The sequence below is a fragment of the Astatotilapia calliptera genome, chromosome 20 (genome assembly GCF_964374335.1).
Source record: "Astatotilapia calliptera chromosome 20, fAstCal68.1, whole genome shotgun sequence".
NCBI classification, from domain to species: Eukaryota; Metazoa; Chordata; class Actinopteri; order Cichliformes; family Cichlidae; genus Astatotilapia; species Astatotilapia calliptera.
Genome location: NC_137441.1, coordinates 7902425 through 7923629, shown reverse-complemented (window position 1 = coordinate 7923629; position 21205 = coordinate 7902425). Strand labels below are relative to the sequence as shown.

The following is a 21205-nucleotide window of genomic DNA, read 5'->3' as shown; positions in this document are numbered from 1 at the left end:
ATTACACACCTCTGTCAACACAGCAGCTCATATATATACGTCATCAGACAGGGAAACCTCAGAAAAAGCAGAAAAATGTCATCTCGTGTTGTTAGCTGCAATGAATTATGAGTGTTGCTTGAGTGCTTAGGAGATGATGTAATCTTGTCCACTTCGACTACTTCATCAAAACACCCACTTATTAACTGAAAGCCAAGAAATTTGTACAGGATTTTAAATGAAACATACATAATTGCACAGCATAAAAAGGATAACAATTATCTATAAACCAGTTTGTGGCTTTAGTGTAGTTAGCGTGGTGACATGAATGCACAATATAACTGACAATTAAAGAAGATATTTGTCAAATACCACTAAGGAAAAGCAGCTGCACCCTTCTGGTGAAGCACCCCCCTCATCCCAGACACCCAGAAATTAAATTTCTTGCCAGCCTTCTTTCTTTCCTCAGCTGTGATTCCTCTTCCATCATCCCCCGTTTCCCTCAATTTTTCCAATTCTCTGTCATCCATGTCTAAGCCATTGTTGATTTTGTGAAATTATCTTTCCCTCTTTCCATGTTTGCATCTTCCCCACTACCCAAATAGCAAAGCTAGTCTCTAAACTATTCAACTCTACTGATCTCCTCAGCCCAGTGTGGCTCACTGCTGTCTCCTATTTAGACACTCTCCCCTCTGGAATCAGCCCTTCCACACTCCAGAGATGGTTGGCTTGCCACATATAAACACCCCTTGCTTTGATCACCCTCCTCCTTCCTTCTACAGCTGTCATCCACGATATCCATCCTCTTTTCTTCTCCAACTCCTGCCCCGCAACCCACTACTATTTCCTTTATGTTTGCATGTGCATGCTCATTGAAGTGCGGCATTCTAAGGTGGCTAATTAGGAACACGGAGAGACATTAGTTTGGCTAGCAATGATGAGGAGGAGAGAATGTTGCAGAGGGAGAGGGAGGCACTGAGATGACCAGAAGTGGCATTTCTGTCTTCCCTGTCTTTCTACTCTCTTTCTTCTACCTCTGATCCAATGTGGTGTGAGACTCTAAAGTCCTTTAATTACCAGCAGCTGCTAGGCATTCACTGAATGCACGAAGACCAAAAAGGGAAAAAAAGAGTGAGGATAAGAATGAGCAGGGAAGAATGAAAGAGGGAGAGAGTGTTTGATGCTCTCGTACACTCATCGGCCGACAAAACGGAGCAGCATTTTGATTGCTGCTCAAAGGGAGCTCATCATCTCGAGCGCTCTTCAGTCGCTGTCCTGTGAATGGGTAGTTCAGCCTTCGTCTGACCACAATCCAAAAACATGGCGTTATGGTGATGCTCCCCTCCCGCCCCCCTTCCCTCTCCCTCCCTTAGCCTGCATCTCGCTGCTGTTAGATTAGCTCTCTAATCATGCCCAAAAGAGGCTTTTCCATCTCAAAATGTCCCATATCACTCCGTCTCTTTCCATCCTCTCAACTCACTCCAACATTCCGGGAGAGGCTGAATGGTTTTGTTGAGATTTGTCAGGATTAGTAACAAGTTTGAGTTATGTCCAAAAGGGTACCAGGTTCAAGGTTAAATTTTTTACCATTATAGTATTAAATAATGTTTGCAGTATTACTAATGTTGTAATCAGTGACTGGTTGCGGTAATGTATTATAAGCATAAGGAATTCCGTTCTCTGTGTCAAAATGAGTGTTTGTTGTGAGGGTGACAGCTTAAAGGGTAGAAGTATAGTAGACTCCAGCAGAGAATGAGTCAGCATTTTATTCTGAGTAGAATAATATGTCACTACTACACGGCATTAGTGTCTGACTGTATGTGGCTAATCCACCCAAATCTGTTTCAGTAAACCACAAAACAGTTTGGGTCAGGTACCTGCCTGTCTACCTGTCTAGCAGTGGATCTATTGGGTCCTGTGGCTCAGGGAATGGGACCTCTCTGGACTGGGCTTGTTCCTTTGCATCCTGTTGTTGCTCATTTGAATCGTGACCTCGGACGTTTGGTTGGCGGTCATGCTCGGGAATCAAATTTGACTTTTTAAGCTGTTTTTATGATGTAGTAGTCCATATAATCTTCCTTGGGAATATTATTGCCTTTGGGGGGTTGTGAATGGCCTGCAACAGTAGGTAACACCCATGCAAATATCAATACCAAAGGCTTTCCAGCTGGGCGGTACAGTGTAACAAGAGGATTAGTATTATTTACTTTTCTGTCATTGGTTTTAAAGTTGTGGGTGTTCAGCATATATTGAAGCAGGAAACATCAACCTAGAAAATAGTCATATTTGGCGTTGCATGCATGTTTGCTAAAACACACACACAGACACACACACAAAACCCCACAAACTTATTTCTTAAATTATTGTTCCCTAGTTTATGTGGCATGTTTATTACTTCGCTGCAAATTGTGTCACCCAACGACCATAAAATTTCCTCTAATTTCACAGTGGCAACACCAATTAGACTAGCAATGGAAAATGGCTGCCTCAGTCCATTGTGAATGTCAGATTGTGTGTCTAATGGCCAACTCATCAGCCAAAGCCTCAGTTAGCAGTCAGGGGGAAGCTGCATCCATCTTCCCAATTGTGCCTAATGAGATATCGATCACAAACATGCAGATCTATCGATATTTCCATAGATTCCTAGCAACTAGAGCTAATACAGGTTGGCAACATGCAGAAATACTGCACCAGTGTGTACAGTATATGTAGGCAGGCAACATATTATACAGTTAATGATCCTAACAACCTACTGTGTATCTCTTGCTTGCTCATTGATTTTCTTTTTGAGATGCTTCCGTCTCTGCAATGCTTCCACTGACTTTTTCCCTTTTTCTCTTTTGCTCTCTGCTCAGCCCACACAAGAAAAGCTATAGCTTGATGCTGAGCACTGAGGAATGGTCTCTTTATAAATTCTCTGGGTTTGCATAAACCTTGACATGTTTGTTCATCTGACCATGGGTGCTCTACTGTTCTTGTTTTGTATAAACACACTGAATTTACACCACAGTAGTTTCAAGATCTTCAAGATACACTGAATGAGATGTGGTCTTGATGTGTTCTGGGTCCTTTGGGCAGTGCCCTGCTGTGACATTATCAGTCACCACTGGAGACAGGCTAAGAGCTACAGTGGTTGGTTTGACCCCTGACATGAACTCTGGGTTTCAAAGTACATGTCAGCCAAAGCCCTGAGGAGTTTACTATTTCCCTTTTCACTTCCTTTAGTACTTCTTGAAGTTTAAATGTATTCCTATACTTTAAAAATGGACCAGTAAGAAACAAATGGACTGGATAAGTTCAAGTGAGGATAAAACACTGAAGAAGGGGTGTGCAGCTATGTGTGTGTCACACAGAGAGCAACCCAGCACAGTACAGCACAGCCTGACATATCCCTGCTCACCTATTGAGTCTGCTTTTCATATTAAGAAGCCAAAGACCCAGTGCAGTCAGCCTTTATGCACATTTACATTAACAAGTTTATTTGATGAAGCACACAGTCCCCAGTCTAGGTTCCCATTCAAAGCAAATCCTGCCAGCAATTCTCTAACATTATGGGTTGCCTCTTAAAACTAGTAAAGCTTTGTTAAGCTCATCAAATATTCAATATACATCCAGTTAAGTCTCTCTGTACATCCTTTATAGCTTCCCGCTGTACTCCTTTCCCCAATCCCCCTGCCCTGCCACCAAAGCATGCCTGTTGTGCTTTTAAATTCCGCAGCCTTATGTCGTCTGTCTCTCATGAGGGGAGGTGGAACGGGAAGGTGATTTTAAAGTGGCTCCCCCTCTGTTCTCTCCTCCTGTTTTTAAACACGGTGCTCACACCAAGAGCTACAATCAGACAGGTCTTCACACTGAAGATGTTGTAGGGGAAAGGGAGGAGGGATGGAAGGACGGCAATCTTTCCCGGTGGCCTGGCTCTCCTGCTCTCTGCTGTCAAGACCATAGTGTGTGCATACGTGTGTTTATGTTATTATTCGATGCTGTCTATTAAATGTGTGAAAGATTAAGTGCAAGGCACTGTATGCTATTATGCACATGTAATTTCCAGAGGGTTTGAGTATACATGATTTGTATGTGGCCATGCCCTCGTATGTGTCTGTTTTAGTTTGTATGCAGGGATGATGCTCTCTACCAGTCGTGCGTCTGTGTGTCTGTCAAGACAAGGTGGAGAAGAGATGACGGTGTAATTTCCTCTCCAAGGCAACAGAATAAGATGCAGACATTGGTGGAATGGACCCCAATTTCTGGCGTCTGCTATCCTAACCCCTACCAACTATAGAAATTGCTTCCTCGGCCAACACTACACCTTACACTGTACATTAGATATAAGTTTCTAAAAGTGAATTAGATTGCATATACTATGTCAGATTTACACCCTGAACAACGGTGTAGCCCGAACACACTGCTACAGTAGTAAACAATATTCTCCACTCAATTTTAGGGTGCATTTTAGCAACTCACCTCCCATGGTTGCACAAAATGGGACTGCCACTCACAACTTCTTTTGTATTCTGCAGAAGACTTGTTGATACCAGAGAGAGCTAATGATGGTGCATGCAGCTACTTCAGCACCCTGGACAGGGCTTAAGGAGCCTAACCAAAATCTGACGCCGCTAGCTCTGGCTGGAATAAAATAGTTTTCAGTTGCTTATTACAGGAAATTGAAAAAGATAAACATATTTGTCCATCTTTGCATATGGAAGATGTGCATTAGAGAACACTTGTTGTATGAAGTGATGGGACACTAAGCATGAGTGAAACTACTGACTGACAGGAGAAAAAGGGAGATCTACAAGGCAGGAGGTCAGAAGGGGGAATATGAGGAAGGCAGGATTGTAGTCAACACTCAGTGGCATGCACTTCAGCTAATGAGAGAGGCAAGGGGTCAGCTTCTAACTACACAGAGATAATGGCCATCTCCTGAAACCATGGCAACAGCTGCCATCCTGCACGCCTTCCACCCCCGCTGCCTCACCCCCTTGCTGCGCTCTCATCTTACTTCACCCCACTGAAATGAATTTTATTTAAAAAAAAAAAAAAAGAGAGAGAGAGAGATTCACATTGAGGAAAATCAATGCAGAGCTTTTTGTCAGTTAATGACTGCCCAGGTTTTTGCATCTGTACCCATACAGCTTGGAGACATGCATAAAACATCGTGCCGCAGCCCACACCTGAAAGCACATTAAGTATCATTTTCTCCTGCCATTGTGAATGTAAAAGAATCACCAAATTGCAGGCAGAGTAATACCTTGCCTAAGAAAGGTGTACTAATTTCAACTTGTATTAGAATAAGACAAAAAGGAGTGTCTTGGGCCGATAATAGCGAGAGAGACGGAGGGGAAGAGAAAGACCGAGGCAAATGAACCAGCGGTGCGGTCAAATGTGTAAAATGAAAAGGTAAAGTAAGAAAAAAACCATCAATATTAAAAAGTATAGTTACCAAAGTAGTGAAGGGGAAAAGCAGGTGATCATCATCAAAAAGTGCTGCAGTGACCCTCCTTTCCCAGTGGGAGATTTCTCACTACTATAATAATTCCACACTTTTCTGCTCTCTAAATTCCCTAGGGAGTGCTTGGAATATTAGTGTGTGTGTGTGTCTTGGTGTGCCTAGTAGTGTGGACTTCTGACAACATAATTGCACACAGAGGCTGTGGATGAAGATGTAGCTTAGAGTCAGTATATGTGAGAGTATGTGGTTAAGAAGCATGATACGGCGCAGAGCACACGGTGCGGAGCACACAGTGCAACACACAACACACACACGCACAGAGCAACCAGGAGAGAATAGCAGAGCTTGTAGTGGCACATCAGCACCATGGACAGCAGCTGACCCTTTAGAGTCCAATTAGAGCTACTGTGACCAGTCAGCCAGTTAGCCAGACACTATAACTGGGTTGGATAAGGATAGAGAGGCTTTGGTGTAATGGGATGGAGAGACCGCACAGTTTTAATAAGTGGTGGGAGGTGGCACAGTTTTAATGAGAGATGTGGCAGTTTCTTGTGATACTTGATACGCAGTCTGACCATTAAGATCTCTTATGAGAGAACGCCTTGTAATTTGTACTAGTTACATCTACAGAGTTATGCTGAGATTGAAGGAAGCAATCTAGCTGTGTTGTGCATCCACTTCTGTGCCACCACTTGTCGCTGCAGTTTATTGGGAATGCATAGCCAGTCACCTACATGTTTATAATAGAGATCAGCTGTTATTAATGATGTGAGTTTCATAAGATATCTTTGAGAATGAGCTATTTTGTAACTGGTTTTTTTAACCAATCCAATAAGACAGCAAAAATGTTTAAAATAATTTTTCAGCCTGCCATCTGTTTAGCGGAACAAGAGAGAAACACAGTCTGTTAACAGCAACATAACTTGTAGCCAGAATGTAGAGCATGTCACATTTACAGCCTTGATCATCACAAAATAAACAAATCTGGATGACTAACACAGAAAAGCACAAAACAAGGAAAAGTGAGCAAAGAAGCCCCAAGGGTTTGGTGTGATTTTTATTTTTTTTTGTAGGTTATTACTGATCTGTTCAGATGTCCTAAAACAAGCATGGGAAACATCGAAAGGTGGATGATTATGGACTCGTAAGTGCCCATATAGTGGCTGGTGACAAAAGTTGGCTATTAATGTGTTGAGACAGTGACAGTGTTACATCTCCCTACAGCACTGCTGCGGGATATTTGTTTTATTTCTGTTACAGCATTGTTTAATATTCCTTTCCCTACACAGTCTTCACCATCTTTGACAATCCTCATGCTTCCTTTCTTCCGTCTGTTTTTGGAAGGAGTTTAAAATTGTCACAATTTCTCATTTGCCCTCCAGTCATAATTGTTACATTATAATTGTAAGTTTCATTTTCACATATTTTCATTGCACATCCCTTTGGCGGCACTTTTTTTTTCTTGTAACTTTTTATTCATGGAATAAGTTGTTTTTCCTCTATTTCCTATCATATCCAACGCGCATATTTTTTTCAGTGCTGTATAATATCACTGATGGCATTGAAAAGCAAATATCAGTAACTTCTTTCTATCTCGGTCCTTTCTCCTCTCTGTTCAGATGCTCTCAAAGGAATCGATGTGAACGTGCAGATGAGCCGTACCGTTTTGCTGCTTCGCTCAATCAGTGTGTGAAGGCAACCGTGTATCCAGACAGCATTGCAGTCTCAGAACCTAGCGTACATGTAAGTCTGCACACAAACAAACAAGCACTCGCTCACACATATGCATAATCCTACACACAGTATACAACATACCTGCAATATCAACCACTGCTTGCAAAGTCAAAAATGAAAAATTAGCTGCTATCTACGTATTTCCAACCCACGCAACAAAAGCAGAAGTTTTTAAACGATCCCACATAGCTGTTCATCTAGTCTTGAGTTTGGTTGATGCATAAACATTAGATGGGAAGGTTCATAAGGGCTTTACGTGGGCGTTTCAGCATACATATGCTCACTTTTTACAGAGCAGTCAATATGTGTGCCAAGACATGTTTGTGTGGGTGGGTGTGTAGGCGTTAAAGTTGTCCGAGTGCAGTTGAGTACAGTACAGTATTTCTACACGGATTCAGTAAAAGCACGCAAAGATCAACAGTGAAAGGATCTGCCTGTCCAGATTCTGGAGATTGTTGTACATCTATGCACAATCCACACTATTAATGGGTCATTTTATGCACATCCTGTTCAGAAAAATGTCTTTGGTTTGAAATGGTATGAGATGTAAGACACTGACTTATAGATGTATTAGGATACATGAAATACTTTTGTGCTGTTCAGAACAATTTAAGTGGACTGAAATGTGAATCTTTAAGCTGAGAGTAGCTGCATTACAGATTTTTAAATGATTTCTTGGGATTTTATTGCAAGTAAAAAACCAAGAACCAAGAAGATCTCTTTAGCACTCCTCTCCAGACATCTTTATAGATTAATTGACAACACATTTTCTTCCATGTATTTTGGTGAGCTGACCTTTTAATTTATGTGGTTAAACATAAAAAAAATAAAAATCTTGTTAACATGCAGTTGGCTCTTGCACTGACTCACCCTGCACCACATTATATCTCACCCTCAAGCCAATGCTCAGCATACCTGGCCCCCGTTGTCCACTTTGCAAACAGCAGTTTATTACATTTTAACAGTTTCACCAACCCCCCCGTTTTTCTGTCATATCAGAAACGGGGTCATCTGACCAACCACAAAACACTCAAATTCACACAGTTCACAAATTCCACAGAGGTAGACTGCTATCACCATGACAACGCAGCTTCTTGAAGTGGGCACCAGGACAGATAGAAAAGGCAGTGAAAACAATGAAATTACCTTTGCTGAAATCTGCAACCAATTATGGTGACTGCCAAGCAGCAAAAACCCCCACCACCATCGTGGTGAAAGGAAGCCAGCAAACGAAAAGAGCAAAATCTTAACTCTCAGAAACAAGCTTATTTTGTGCAATAGCTTACTGTGTCTGTGTTTTTGTGTGTGAGACAATTTCTGCATAAGCAATTTTTGAGTGTTTATCTGTATATGTGTGTCTGAGGACGATGAGAGCTAATTATTGTAGAGAGGTTACTCAGGGAATTCTGCATTGAACAAAAGACATTGATTGCTGTGATTGCTGTAATCAAGGATCTCTCTGACACCTCAGAGTGAAGCAACACAAACATGGTGAAAGTAAAACAGGGAAAGACAAGAGGTCCTCAGCAGAAAAAAAATAAAAGAAATCATCCATCCTCTTGATGGGTAACAGAACAAGCCAGCTAACGAGGGAGGCAGTGTAGTCAGCCACTGAGACAGTCAGCATCTCTTAAAAGACCTACAGTTAAGCTGCTCAGCTGCCTTGCCTGTCCCAGTAGCCCTGCGGTGTTTAGTGAGAGGCAGATAAAACAAAGAGAAACTTCAAACGGTATGGCCCAAAAATAACAGCTAATGGAACAAGGCTGTGAAATGCCATGGTGATAATTATCCAGACTGCCTCTCTTGGCTAGAGAGCCAGATCACACACCCTGCACAGAATACATTTATTTATAGGAACAGCAGCTGAATGCTCCAGCCACAGTGTCACTGCTCTCCAGAGAATGACTTCAATCGCCTTTATGTGCATCGGCACTTGTGTAGTGCATCTCATATGTGAGTGTCTCTGTGTGTATTTTTTCCTGTATCTGTCTCACCTTCTAAATACTAAAGAAAGGTAAAAGAAAAAGTAGAATTTGCCATGTGATATTTTTTCCCCATTTTTTCCTCCATGTAGCTTCTACTGCTTCTGAGTGGGTCATGATATTTACCTCTGGAATGATGCCTTCTAGAAACAAATAAGATTAGCTTCTAAATAAACCTTTTTTCCCTTATTATGCTGTTTTTAAGATGCAGAAACAGTTCTTGGCAAAGTGGACGGACAGCTTTGCCAACAGCAGTGTTTTCTTTTCTCATCCTGACTAGAGCTGCTGAATTTAAGCCACTGTCTCCTTTTATAATTTCATCTCAGATTTTCATGTCTTGTTTATCAAAGATGCAACTGTTAATGTTGGTTATGTGTTTTCCCCTATCTGATGTATCACGCATTAGTCTTCTAAATCAGCTCCAGGTATGGGGAAGTTTTAGGAAATTTTTACCAATTTTTTATCTGTTTTCATTAGTGTTAGTGTCCATTTTGATCCATTCTCAAAAAAATGTGTACAACAAACTTCATTACTAAGAACATTGTCATGTCTCACACCATCTGCAGCTGCTAGTGAAGGTGAGCGACGTACCAGACCTTTCTGCCGGCATCACCTGCTCGTTTGGCAACTTGACAGAAGTAGAGGGCCAGGTCAATGGCAACCAGATACTCTGCAAATCTCCTGCTGCTAAAGATGTCCCCCTCATCCCCACTGACCAAGGTAGATACAGGAAACAGACACACATATATTACCATGTATGCAATGCCAGCTGATGAATGGCTTAGTTGTGAAAATGCTTATTTTCCTGTGCAGTCAACAATACGCTCATCAAAACACAGCCTTTGCTGGATTCTGATATGTCCCTCCCTCTCATTTACAAATCTCTGGGCTAACTGTTCAGCTGCACGTGTACAAACTCTGAAACATATTTAGTGATCCAGCACTCCCAGTTTATTCAGGGGCTGTCTAAATAACAAGCACCCACAGGATTCAGGTTGTTTTGCTGTGAACTGTGCTAACACATGACCCCGGCTACTTTAAATCTGCTTGAGGATCCAAATTAGATCCCCTGGCCTGTGGTCCAGCTACGTTGCACTTAATGTCTGGCCTTAGATTTGCCTAATAGGGGATGGACTAACACTAGTCCATGGTCTAACCGTAGACCATTCCCTATGGTCTACTCTTCAGTCAGGGATCAATTAGAGGGAGTAAGTTGATTTGATGGATTCCAGTCTTTGCATAGCCAAGGCATAGACAGTGTGTTTGCTCTGTACCTCCACTGGTACCTGATGAATTTGAAAGTTTGAAATTGGCTAATTTTATTGAACTCCACAAAACAAGCATGTCACATGACACCTTCTTTGGAATAAACAAGGAAGACTGCTTTTAGATCTTGTGTAAAGGTATGCCAATAACCTCTCTTATATGATTGTTGGAAATCTCATGAACTTCTATTGTAAATACAGGGCACAAATATATCACTCTGGCTCAGGCATTCATTTATTTGCAAATGTGTATATCATTGTGAATATTAACATCTGTTGTTTGACAATAAATGCCTCTTGTTTGCAAGGAAAGATGGCTGCAGGATAACAAAACTAAACTGCCTGAATAATATATAATATGCAGTGTATGGAAGTCAATGTGTGTTTTGGGGGGTTGGTAATCTTCTTTCCTGTGAGTAAATGACAGACCTGTTTGCCCAGAACTCCCATGGGGACAAGTGCATCAGGCACTAATATGAATGTTCTCCCCCAGGTAAATGTCAGCCAATCCCCCCTGTAAGACCATCCTCCATCCATCAAGCTATCCATCCAGCTGTTTATACCTTTGTTTTTACTTCACATGCTTTCCCCTGAGGCCACCTCCTCCTGACCTCCGTCACCTGTCCCCCTAGCAAGTCTTCTGTCTGTTGCACATCAACACTGATTGTGCCGTGGTGACTTGATCTGAGGAGAACAGAGGAAAGAAAGGAGAAAGGAAGAGGGGGAGGGGAGATCAAGACTTGGAAGGTGGAGACTGATGGAAAATACAGGAGAGAGGCCAAATTAAAATACAATTATGTGAAGGGGCAGGAGAAGAGGTCAGGATAAACTGTGAAGACACTGAACTCGTTAAAGAAAATAGCTGGCACCCTTGTCCACTAAATAAAATGGTCTTAGATGAAGTTTTGTGCAGATATGACCTCTATATGACTTTATCAGATCCTGTGAGACAAATATGTACTAGTAGAAGTCTGTTATGTGCCTGCTATAGAGACTTGTGTGAAACAAATCCTGATTCCCAACAGGTGCTGTGGAGAGAACAGAGCACTAAGGGTCAGTCAGCCCTCCTACTCACTGAATGTCATCTGAAATTCAGGCTGCTCGACACATACAAACAGACACTTGCACATATTTATGGAGCTGGTGTTCTGATAGAGAGAGATAATGTGGCTTTTTTTTTTCACAAAACACAGTCAGAGCTCTGTTCAGCAAAGTGAAGGTAAATAAATTTGGATCTGATTAAATGGTTCTGTATGAGATTGAAATTCAGGTATTTAATTTTCACAGGCTCAATGCAAGCAGTATTCCTTCATGTTACATATTTAAATATATGCAATACTACACAAGAAATACCTTTCTAAGTGATGTGTGTATGTGTGCTAACAACCTTCGTTTCAAAAATATTAATAAGCCTAAAACTAAAATCAGTCTGCTGTTCACAACTACGCAAACAGTGCGAACATATTCACTGCTCTGTAACAGTAAAAGATTAAATAAAGGTTGATGTCGTGTCTCCTCTCTTTCAGATTGGTCAGGCGTTGAACTGAGGTTGAATTCTAAGGAGACCGGTCAGATGCTTATCAGCACAGAGGTCAAATTTTACAACTGCAGTGTCCACCAACTGTGAGTATCGCTCTCTGAGTCCATTCATTTTCTTTTTTTGACAAGAACAATGCCCAGAGCTGCTGCCCGAAACCACCGAATCAGTGCTGTGGGACTTTAATCACTATTTGTCTTTAACGTTAGCCTGCCCCAGTCCCCTAAAAATATCCCCTGTAAAAATTAATGTAATCTGATCGCTTGCTGTTCCCCGCGGTCCACACAGGAAGAATCTGTGTTGTGTTGTTAATGAAGCATTCTTTTCAAACATGCTCAACTACAAAACACTCTGCTTTCTGCCTAACAGGCCTTCTGTGGGGATTTCATGCCCATTTTCATGCCATGTCTGTCCCTGATTGAGTGATGTTGAATTGAATCCCTGGATTGGAGATCTTAGTGTCTGCGGTGCCTTTGCAATTGCTTGCTTCATTCCAGTGTGGCAGATTCTGTTTGTGTGAGATTCAAAGGCCTCATTGACTTGGGAGTATCACTGAATTGAGAGTAGTTGAGAAAGGGTATCACAGGGGTTCAGGAATCCTACCATGTCAAATTATCCTTTGACTCTCCCCTTGACATTAAAACAAAATGTTTTAGCCATTGTCTCCTTTGCTAGATAAAAGCAGGCAGTGTTACTCTGCATCTCTCTCTTCGTGTTTTGTCTCCTTTCTCTTCATATTGCTATTTGAGAACCTTGCCTGAGTAGCACAGAATGCAATTACCAACTCTCACATCAGCTCAGTTAATCACTGATGACAAACAGAGTGCACACAGCCACACACGCGAAGAAATATGCATACATTTGAAAAGGGCATACACCATCCTTTCAGTAATGCCACCTCCTGTTACTTCCCTCTTATTGCACATATCGTTCCCTGTATATTCCTGATAGTGAATCAGCCCGATTCATTCAAATTAGGCTTCTTGACAGAGATCACTCTGATGATTTTTGCCTCAGTGATAATATTTCACAATGAGCATATGTGCAAAAAGGAGACAACGAAAGAGAGAACCAGTTGTGACAACCCCCCCAGCCCACCCCTTTTGAACAACTGCTCAAAAATACATAGCACAGTAAAATCTCATCACAGTCTATTAAAAGTGAGTGCTGTGCTTGCCTTGGTTTGCTTTAGTAACATGCAGAATAGCATGTCTTGTACCTAGTATTTTCCCATCAACTGGTTTTCTTTGGCCATTCTTGTTTTGACTCATCTCACCTTCTGTTCATCTATATAGTTTCTATATACAGTGTTGGAAAGTGCACGTTTATCCTCATTACTGCTATCTTACTAGTATAACACTCCACCTCTCCATCTCTCTCTTTCTTATTGTGATTGTGGTGTCCTATTCACACATGTCACACGTATTAATATATGGTAGAGGAAAATGTATGCAGGGAGAATTTGGCCTAGCAGCTATTAGGTACTGTGCCAACCACAAGGGCACAACAACAGCAGGTGCCCACTTGGGACATGAACTCATTTCCTATGTGGCACTTCCCCCTACTTTGGCAAACTCGTTGTCCCTCCTTGACTGCACTGTTCTTTTTTTTTTCCCCCTTTCACTCAGTGTGTGCGCATGTGTGTGTTTGTGTGTTCCTGCAGGTGTCTGTCATGTGTGAACAGTGCCTTCCGGTGCCACTGGTGCAAATACCGCAACTTGTGCACCCATGACCCCTCCAGCTGTTCCTTCCAGGAGGGACGGGTCAACGCTTCTGAGGTTGGTGGAACACACATGCACAGACACACGGACTTATAACCTAATCCATCTTTTCCTCTCTCTCTTTCACCCTTCCTTTTGCATATTTGCACTTGGTTTCTTTCTACCTGTCTCCTGCACTGCGTTTCAGCTCTGTGTCAGCCTCGGGGCATGTCTTCAGAAAGACAGCCATCTAAGCTTTTCTATTTCTGAAGTGGTGCTACTCATTCAGAGCTCTTGTTCTCTGCAATAGCAATTAACAGTCTATTATCCTTGGAGTTACTGAGCTTAACATGTCTTAACAATGACACAAGATCATTTTGACCACATCAATAATGATCACTATGTCACTAGCTATGCACATTTACACTACTGGGATTTTAAGTGTTTGCCTTTATTCATTTAAACCCATTCACTTGTATTAAAAAAAACTTGTTAATAATCCCTCTTCTGTACATATATGAGTAGCCCGCTTGCATTGCCTCAGTTCATATGTATTTGCTGTGCATGGCACACAGAGCTTCAGTGGTAAGATTAGATGCAGTACTCACAATTATGAATTAAGACCAGCCTTTCTCTATGACATCAGGAACAGCTATTTTATTTTAGCAACCCTACAATCTAAAGGTATATTTGAATATCGCCTTATGATATTGTATCTATACTTTAATTGACTTGAGATGTAAAGATTCACAAAGCTAAAGGCCATTAAGAGTGAAGCTTCATTGTGTAAAGCCATAAAGGCAGTTTTCTCAGAGTATTTCAAATAGCAACGACCTCCATTATTACTGAATACTTTAAACCACTGACTACTGATACCATTCTCAGTTTTGACGAATTGAGCAGTTTCATAATTCCTCTCTTGAGAATGTGTATTTCAACGCAGCTCATAGCTTTCCAAGGTCACAGAAATCAGTTATAAATTCTAACTTAGAATTAATTTCCACATTAATTCCACATATTGTGTTTCCTACTTATAATCATCCTCCTTTTTCACCATTATTGCAAAGTTCTTTTGTTCTCCTTGTCTTGCTAAACATGAAAGTGGAACGTTTTTCTTTTTCGTGGACCCTCTCTGCTTTATCCTTCCAGGACTGTCCCCAGCTAGTGCGCTCTGAGGAAATTCTGATCCCAGCAGGCGAGGTGAAGCCTATAACCCTGAAGGCCAAGAATCTGCCACAGCCCCAGTCTGGCCAGCGGGGCTATGAGTGCGTCCTGCACATCCAGGGGGTCAGCCACCGAGTCACTGCCCTCCGCTTCAACAGCTCCAGTGTACAGTGCCAGAACAGTTCGGTAGGTTGTGCGGTGCCTTTTCACATTGAGACAATATGAGTGAAATTGATGATGTGTAATTTGATTTGTCTGTAATTCTCCATTATATAATTACGCACACATTTTAAATACTGTATACAAAAACAGATAATGGCCTGAATCCCATACCATGTGTATGCTTGTGTGTGTGTGTGTATGTTATTTAGTTAGTGGAGAAATAGTAGCCATCATCATAGATAATTATACAGAAGAAGACTGTAGCACGAGTCTGCCTTCAGAAGTCAATATACTGCTGACTTCTGTAGTATATTCCCAGAGGTACCACAGGCATGCATGTTTTACTTTCCAGTCTTTCGCTCTCCTGCACACACACAAACACAAACACAAAAACACACTTGGGCAATGAAAGTCAGGCTAGAATTAAGCGCATGGGAGGCAGTTAAGCACAGCATCAATAAAGGCCAGAGGGAAGCTCAAGCTCCTGCCCAGCTGTCCCATATCTTGTGGCTTTTCACTTTGTCTGCTCCTCAGATACTGAGATGATGTAAGTATGGGGTAATATTGGAAGGACACAGTACTGTCTCCACTTGGGTTCACGGGGATTCAAATTCCCAGACTTCCCATTGAAATCCTCCTCTCTTTTCTGCTTCTATCCCAATCTCTATCTCTTTCTCCCTCTTCATCACTCTGTGGCCTCTAGTATCTGTATGAAGGAATGAAAATCAGTGAGCTTCCTGTGGATTTCTCAGTGGTGTGGAACGGCAACTTTATTATTGACAACCCAGAAAATATTAAAGGTAAGAACAAAAGATGCTGATGTCAATATCGGCTAGAAAATAGGATGGACGCTGTCATTTTTGGGATATTTTTATTGGTGCAAATATTCCATTTTTTTGTGAGAGGTCACAAAAGCATTTGTATGTATTCATGTCAAATCATTTGTAGAGTATTTAAGAAATTTGAAAAATATTTTACTCATAGCATACTATCTACCAGTTTTCCTTTTAACAATAACAGCAATACTTATTGGTATGTTCACTGTATTGCCCATGTCATCCCACAGTGCACTTGTACAAGTGTGCAGCCCAGCGGGACAGCTGCGGCATGTGTCTAAAGGCAGAGAGGAAATTCCAGTGTGGCTGGTGCAGTGGTGAGGGAAGGTGTACACTGAGGCACCACTGCCCCCCCATCAACCCTTACACAACCCGCTGGCTGAACCTGTCCAGCAAGAATGTGAAGTGTACCAACCCACGCATCACTGAGGTCAGTACCTATAATCCCTCGTCTGTCCTTCCTACCTGCCCACACAGATCCAGCGGTCAATCGATATGTAATTATCAGCTTCCGTTGCAAGGTGTGTCTTGCATCTTGTCACAGTTCTTTCACAGAGGGTCATGAGGCGCTCAGCTGAGACTGTAGAAGTATACTTAAAATTCAAAGTTAACAGCTCAGACAGCTTAAAACGGCTTAATAAGACATTGTCATCTGTGCCAGTGGCAAGGCAGTTACAAAGTGAAAAACCTGTTCGGTATTCTCCAAAGCACATCATGATCACTAAATTGCAGCAGAATAAGAATACACTTGACTCTGGCATGCTGTTTTTTAACATTTAAGTTGAAGCGGTAATAGCGGGATTCTTTAAAGAGATGGATAGGACCTCTGATAAATTAAAATTTTTATCTTGTACAAGATAGAACAAGGTGTTGCATGAGAAGCAGCTGTTCTACTCTACTTTGGTTTTGTGTGGACTCAGAAAGAATGAGAATAAACCTTCAATAGGCTCCCTACTGTGCTTGGCCCACCAAATGCCTGCACATCCTTAAATGTTTGTTGCCTTTCTGTCTGTCCTTTTATCTTGCCTTTTCTTTTTCTGTGTTTATCTATCTTTATTTGCTTAAAAACAAAAATTATATGTATGGCTGTTTATGTACCTGTGCGGCTATATGTGTTATACTCGCAGGTGCTTATTCTTATGAGAGTTCTTTTCATCTTCAGGACTTATCCAAGGGCAAGGACACACAAATACATGCACGCACAGAAATAGAGCTTGAGATTTGTAGTTTTAAAGGGCTGTCTCTTTGACATCTGCTTTCTCTTTGTGCATAGGCACAGCTCCCTGCTCATAGATTTTAATGTCTTTTGTCCTCACACAAGGTTATTCCAGCCCTTTGAAAGTTTCTTTGGCACCAATAACTGTTAAAAAGGGAATTTCACAAGCAAGTAATCGTAGTTTTTTTTAAATTATCTTTGCATCCATAACCAAGTGAATGAGCGGTGCTCCTTCTTGTTTTTTCTGTCATGCTGAATTTTCACAGACATGACTAGAACCCAATAGCTGGATGTCCTCCACATCAGCAAGATCGGGATCATGACCTGGAAGTGCTTATTTGTTTTCCACAAGCAGACCTTTGCTTACTCAAAGCCCCCACTGTCGGTCTGCTGTCACAGAGGAGTCAGGCCAGGAGGGGCCGACTATTTAATTAGCTTGGTAACACACCAGTGCATTGTGGTTAACCTACCAGACCTATCTGCCTCCACATTTATTCATTTAGCTTCTTTTTCCTCCACTACATACCCACATGTAACTCTAGCCAATTAAAAACTGAAGCTAACAACTTGGGTAATTGATTTGCTATACTACACGCAAATAATCACGAAAAATAGGCAAGCTGATGAAGTCCGACCGATCTTCTTTTTTCTTTTCCCTGCTGTCTTATACCTCCATGTTTTTTGTTCTTGTGTCTCTGTGTTTAACTGTTTCTGACTCTTTTTGCCAAATTACATCCAATATGATGAGTTTGAGACTTTGACACATCATGCAATGGGACTTGCAATAGTGAAGAGCACAAAAGAAGCAATAAATAAAACATGTAACCAAAAGTAAGCTTAAACATTGAGAACCTTGCATTACTATATCTATACTGCATCCATCAGTTGTCCAATGTTTAAGCAATGATGTCAAAAGCAAATCTGAAAACTATAGAATGTAACAAACCGGTTTTGAAATGACATGGCAAGCCAAAGGAAAAAGCTCACAGGGGAAATGACTGGCATAATTATTATTTTTATATTATTCTTCAATTAGCACTTCTATCAAAAACCAGTGATTGACAATATATTACAGAAGCAGAGCTACACGGTCAGTCTTTCCGTTTAAGTGGAAGAAAAATAAAAAACTACACTTGTGAAAGTATGAATGGTTTGGGTGAGGTGAAACGATTCAAGCAAGACAACAAAAGACTGAGGGGGAGATGTAAAGTCATCAAAGGTGGGAAGAACAAAGGAGCCGGGGAGTAGGGGGGGAAGTTTGGGCGTGGGGGGCTCCTGAGGCCAATCTAAAATCAGATCTGTTTATGGCTGTAGGTGGCAAAATCAACTCTGCGTGAGCATGTACTTCAGACAGACACACCTATTTTCTACTCATCATTGGTAGTGAAGCCGGCGCTCATCATTCGTGCGTCGTCCTAGCACCCCCCCGCCCCCACCCCCCTCCCGTCTCTCAGTGATTACAGTTTCTTTAAGAAGCCGACATCCCCCTGTTGGGCTGAATTTATTAATAAATTTGGTTTTGATTGTATGCACCAAAGCCCCCATCAAGAGCTGATTTGTATACATACTAACACATTAGTAGATGTGCCTTCCACAAGATAGGCCTTTTGAATAATTAATGTTTCTATTAAGTGCCACGGTGCCTCCCACCATGGGCCATTAATATTGAAGAGATGTAAGCCCCTGCTAACAGCAGAGGGAACAACATCAAATGAAGCTGGGAGTTAGATGGGCATATGAAAGGCGTTTCCTCAATACGCTTCGGCCGTGGTTTCTGTATGAGTTAACTGTATAGCAAAGAAGCTCCCCTGCCTCTAGTGACAGTAAATATAAACATCTAGCTATAGCCTTAGGAAAGAAAAAATATGGGATTCCTTTTTTCTCTTTCTTCCTCAAACATGCAAGTGAATGCATGCTTTTTGTTGATATTTTGAACTCCACGGGGATAGCAGGCCTGTCAGCTGTTATCAGACTACAACTGAACTCTGCTTACTGCTGTAACCCCGAGAGTGCTTCTGTACTGTATGGATGCTGACCTTTATTAAATCTGCCAGCTGAAGAATAAAATATTGCTCAGCACCCCACAGATTCACATGCAAACCAGATGATAGGTTACAATTCCCCATTCAAATCACAGGTCTTGTTTTTTTTTTTTTACATAGTCTTCTTTTGTTTTTTACTTGTTTTCAGCTCATTTTTATTGTGGTTTTTTTTTTTTTTTTTGCCTGTCCCGTTTGGCTCTTTTGCCATCAGAATTGTTGTCTAAAGGCAAAGAAAGATGCCCAACGGATTTACTTTACCAAACTGACCATCCCAGCCTTGCCGTAATGGTCCATTTGATTCACCTTTTATTGTTTATTTTATTTTCACTTACTGAATACGGGACAGACTTGACTGGGGGAAAGAAGGGGAGAAAGAAAGAGGGAAAGAGAAACAGCTGAGAAGAGGGACGGGGGAGAAGGGCAAAAGACAAAAACCAACAGAACGGGCAGAGAAAAAAAAATGCATATATCGATCACCTGGATCACCTGCTGAGAAAGAAAAAAGAAAACAAGCAGAAGAGAACAAGAGTAATAGAATAAACAACATCACAATGATATATGGGAATATGACAGTAAATACTAAATGTTAAACATTATTGTGCAGCACATAAGATCAACAGAACACAGTGTGCTTTGAGGTAGGAGCCAAAAAGGGTGTAGTTTGTGGGTGTGATCACCCGTGTGTACACCTGTGAGCATGGACGCGCTTGTTTTTTGTTTTTTAAAAGGTTCCTTCATGTAATAATCTGCTAGAGGGTGTGGGGGGGCCACAGCCCCGTCCTCCAGGGCGTGAAGCAGGTGTGGATGAGATCAAAACTCCAGACATCCAGAGGCCCCCAGAACACAAGAGACCAAGGAAGACCAACAGAGGGGCAGCCGCGCCACTGTCCCAGAAAGAGCTGAGGAGAGTCCCAGATGAGGGCTCACTCAGCAGCCGCGGAGCAGAAGCCAGGGGGACTTGCAGTGACGCGCCGGTGAGCTCCGCTGGCAGCCAGCTGTGCCAGAGTGACCGAGCCCCAGGCCGAGAGGCCGGGGGCACCCCACCTCCGAAGTGGCCCGAGCGAGCCCCAGGCTCCAGGCCCCGATAAGCGGCCACCAAGGAGTGAGCCGGTGTGTACCTGGACGCCCATCCCCGGACACAAAGAACCACCAACGCACCGATGTCTGAGGGGGTCCGCCACTGGCAGGGGAAGTGGTGGTAGGGGGAGATAGGCCTCCAAACCTTGGAGGGCCTGAGATGTCCCCAGAGAGGTGGCGCCTGACACCCAACCTGACATATAGACACAGACATACAGGCACACACAGATACAAACATCCATTCCCACCCTCATGCTCATTTTTATTGTAACCAATATGTCTTAGCCTATTACAAGACATTCAAGACTCTATAAAGTATTTAGGATGCAGTTTGTTCTGGAACAAGCGATCAGTGGGGTTTTATCAAGCCCATTAAATGCTTCTCACAATTAAATGTGACATGCTAGAATTAGTCTGAGCTAAGAATTAGTCTGAGTGGCAAGACAAAGAGATTATCTGCAAGCTTCTAAATGATATCAAAGGTTGTTTAATTTCAAAAGCCAAACATAGAGCTTTGGGAAAAACAGAAATCTCCCACTGTGGTGTTTTTAAGGGCATAAAAAGATCGTATCCTATACAGGGAGTGCAGAATTATTAGGCAAGTTGTATTTTTGAGGAATAATTTTATTATTGAACAACAACCATGTTCTCAACGAACCCAAAAAACTCATTAATATCAAAGCTGAATGTTTTTGGAAGTAGTTTTTAGTTTGTTTTTAGTTTTAGCTATTTTAGGGGGATATCTGTGTGTGCAGGTGACTATTACTGTGCATAATTATTAGGCAACTTAACAAAAAACAAATAAAGGAAAGGAAGTTGCCTAATAATTATGCACACCTGATATAGGGTGTTGATGTCATTAGACCACACCCCTTCTCATTACAGAGATGCACATCACCTAATATGCTTAATTGGTAGTAGGCTTTCGAGCCTATACAGCTTGGAGTAGGACAACATGCATGAGGAGGATGACGTGGACAAAATACTCATTTGCCTAATAATTCTGCACTCCCTGTATATCTAAGCTTTATTGAAAGTAGATAATAATGAACATACAGTAGA

The 21205-nt window shown here is 41.8% G+C and overlaps 1 protein-coding gene across 1 annotated transcript in view; it reads left to right on the top strand.

Annotated features, from left to right (window-relative positions):
- plxna2 (plexin A2) overlaps positions 1–21205 on the top strand; it is a 157527-nt gene that overhangs the window by 91984 nt on the left and 44338 nt on the right. Inside the window, exons 6-12 of the mRNA XM_026153903.2 lie at positions 7048–7171; positions 9711–9864; positions 11936–12032; positions 13610–13724; positions 14796–14996; positions 15676–15772; positions 16039–16238. Coding sequence (XP_026009688.1) covers positions 7048–7171; positions 9711–9864; positions 11936–12032; positions 13610–13724; positions 14796–14996; positions 15676–15772; positions 16039–16238 — 988 coding nt within the window. The remainder of the gene's footprint in view (positions 1–7047; positions 7172–9710; positions 9865–11935; positions 12033–13609; positions 13725–14795; positions 14997–15675; positions 15773–16038; positions 16239–21205) is intronic.